Source organism: Acyrthosiphon pisum, unplaced genomic scaffold (genome assembly GCF_005508785.2).
Source record: "Acyrthosiphon pisum isolate AL4f unplaced genomic scaffold, pea_aphid_22Mar2018_4r6ur Scaffold_15872;HRSCAF=16531, whole genome shotgun sequence".
NCBI lineage: Eukaryota > Metazoa > Arthropoda > Insecta > Hemiptera > Aphididae > Acyrthosiphon > Acyrthosiphon pisum.
Window position 1 is genome coordinate 1 of NW_021764733.1, and position 2,303 is coordinate 2,303.

The window sequence follows — 2,303 nt, forward strand, 5'->3', positions numbered from 1 at the left end:
ATATTAATGTACTTTTAAATAATTGAAGAAAAATAATGTAATTCAAAGTCTTCAAATTACATGGAATCAAGTCATTTAGTGATTTTTCTCAGCTTTTCATTATTCAATGTGCTTGAAAAAAAGAAATCAGGATTAACAATTTACCGAGTGCAGTTTTTGATAACTATAGGTGCTACGGTGTATTCACATTTTTACTTAAAATACAATCCATGGCTAATTTAAAATCTATAAAAATGCTATATTGTGAATAATTGAAGCTAATTCACATAAATAAGTACCTATTTTATGCTAACGTTCATAATGTAATAATAATTAGCAGAAAAAAATCCTCATATAATATATTAATATATATTGTGACTTAAATGGTCAAAATTTGTTGATCGAAAGTATAGTTATTAAGTTTGTATAAAATATATTTAATACATCATCATCATTCCAAAGAATTTTTAAAATGTATTAATTATTTAGCAATATTTTGACGTAGATAACGACGAGTGTGAGAATCCAAGTATAGAATAAACCGTTGTTTAAAATAATAAAAAACGAATGCTAAAATTTGACCCTACATGAAAAGAAAAAACCCGTCCAGATTTTAATAACTAGGTACTAAAAAAACTGGAAATTCGTTCATTCTAGTTATGGCTTATGTGATTAGAATTTGAAAGTGCATTTTTTTTATCTGTGGTATATATATTATAATATATAATTTTTAAGCAATTAGTTTTAACAGGGGAATTCAAAATATTGGAAAATTAACTAATCCGATACTATTTATTTAATTATTAGTTTTAAAAACCTTAAATAATACAATATATATTAAATAAACTAAATTTTACCAGGACGACGGCCGTTGAGTTGACCTCTGATAAAATAAACGATGCTATAACACACGACTTTACTTCTCAATCATATAGCTGGTACTTCCTTCTGTCCATAATATATTATACGATCAGTCCGAATCGACACTGTGCTCGAACTGCGGCCTTATGATTGCATCATATATGTACGCCGAGCCGTTGTCCCGGATGGGCGCGAAACACCAGATGAAAAACCACGTCCTGCACATTTGGTACAGCGGTAAGAGCCGCAGGACCGGTCGGCAGAGCGACTCCAGGATCAGGATCGCCGTGAACGTCATCCAGTACGTGAACTTCTCGTTCAAGGCCTCGGTGGCAGCGGACACGCGTTCGTACTTCCGCGACATCGGGGGCGAGACGGTCAGCGATATCGTCGCCACCGCAGGGTAAACGAGTCCGATCGCGTTGCTGACCACTTCCGCGCTGGTCCCGTACACGATCAGCACCGAAGTCAGCAGGATGACGCACATCAGCACCTTCAACCTGGACAGGCCGGTCAGAACTTCCACCCGTCCAAATGCCCCGTTCCACGGATTGGATTTGTCGTATAACGCGCCGTCAATGATGTCCATCACCAATTGGATTTTGGTAGCACTGGCCATGATAGTGTACTTATGATAATATAATATCGGCTGATCACAAATTTATGTTGTTGTTGATTTTATAATTTATCACTAACAACGGATGTTTGTGTCACTTGACAACGACAGTACATATATTAATATAAACGTTAGATACATAATAAGTATTTGCTAGAGGCCAGATAAGAAAATCGGTCAATGGAACATTACCGTATGCATCGCGAAGTCTGTGAAGATTATTATTGTTGCAATACGGAGTGCCTAGAATTCTTTTATTTTGCTATACTTTACTGCAATATAAAACTAAAATTGATGTATAACCTATAAGTCACTATAAGACAAATCTCTAAATAAAACTAATTTGATTTTCATAATTTTAAATTTATATCGAAATACGTTGTTGAATATACGTTATAATACGTTGTGTTATCAGAAATTTCATTAAAAAAGTCTGTTGCCAAGATTTTTTTTAAGAATATTCTCGACAATCATAATATTGTGTGTGACTCTTAACAGTGCTGTAAAGAATTTGGTATTGGGTATTGTTAAGCACATTTCATAGAATCGAATGTTTTTTAAATAAGGTAAGTAGTAGTAATTTGGGTGTTCTGAGTTAAATTTTACGGGGAGATGAAAAAAGTTCAAGGGGGAAAGTCCCCCTTGCAGCACATTCGATCACCGTATAGGTAAAAATTCTAAAAGGTGGGTTGGGGCTTCTGAGTTAAATTTTACGGGGAGACGAAAAAAGTTCAAGGAGGAAAGTCCCCCTTGCAGCACATTTGATCACCGTATAGGTAAAAATTTTAAAAAGTATGGTTGGCGGTTCTGAGTTAATTTTTACGGGGAGACGAAAAAAGTTCAAGGA

At 34.7% G+C, this 2,303-nt stretch overlaps 1 protein-coding gene across 1 annotated transcript; it reads right to left on the reverse strand.

Annotated features, from left to right (window-relative positions):
* Positions 1–949: 949 nt before the first annotated feature.
* Positions 950–1,459, reverse strand: LOC103311715 (receptor expression-enhancing protein 5-like). The gene has a single exon (XM_008191415.1). The coding sequence runs from the start codon at positions 1,457–1,459 to the stop codon at positions 950–952; it is 510 nt and encodes a 169-aa protein (XP_008189637.1).
* Between the last annotated feature and the right edge of the window lie 844 nt (positions 1,460–2,303).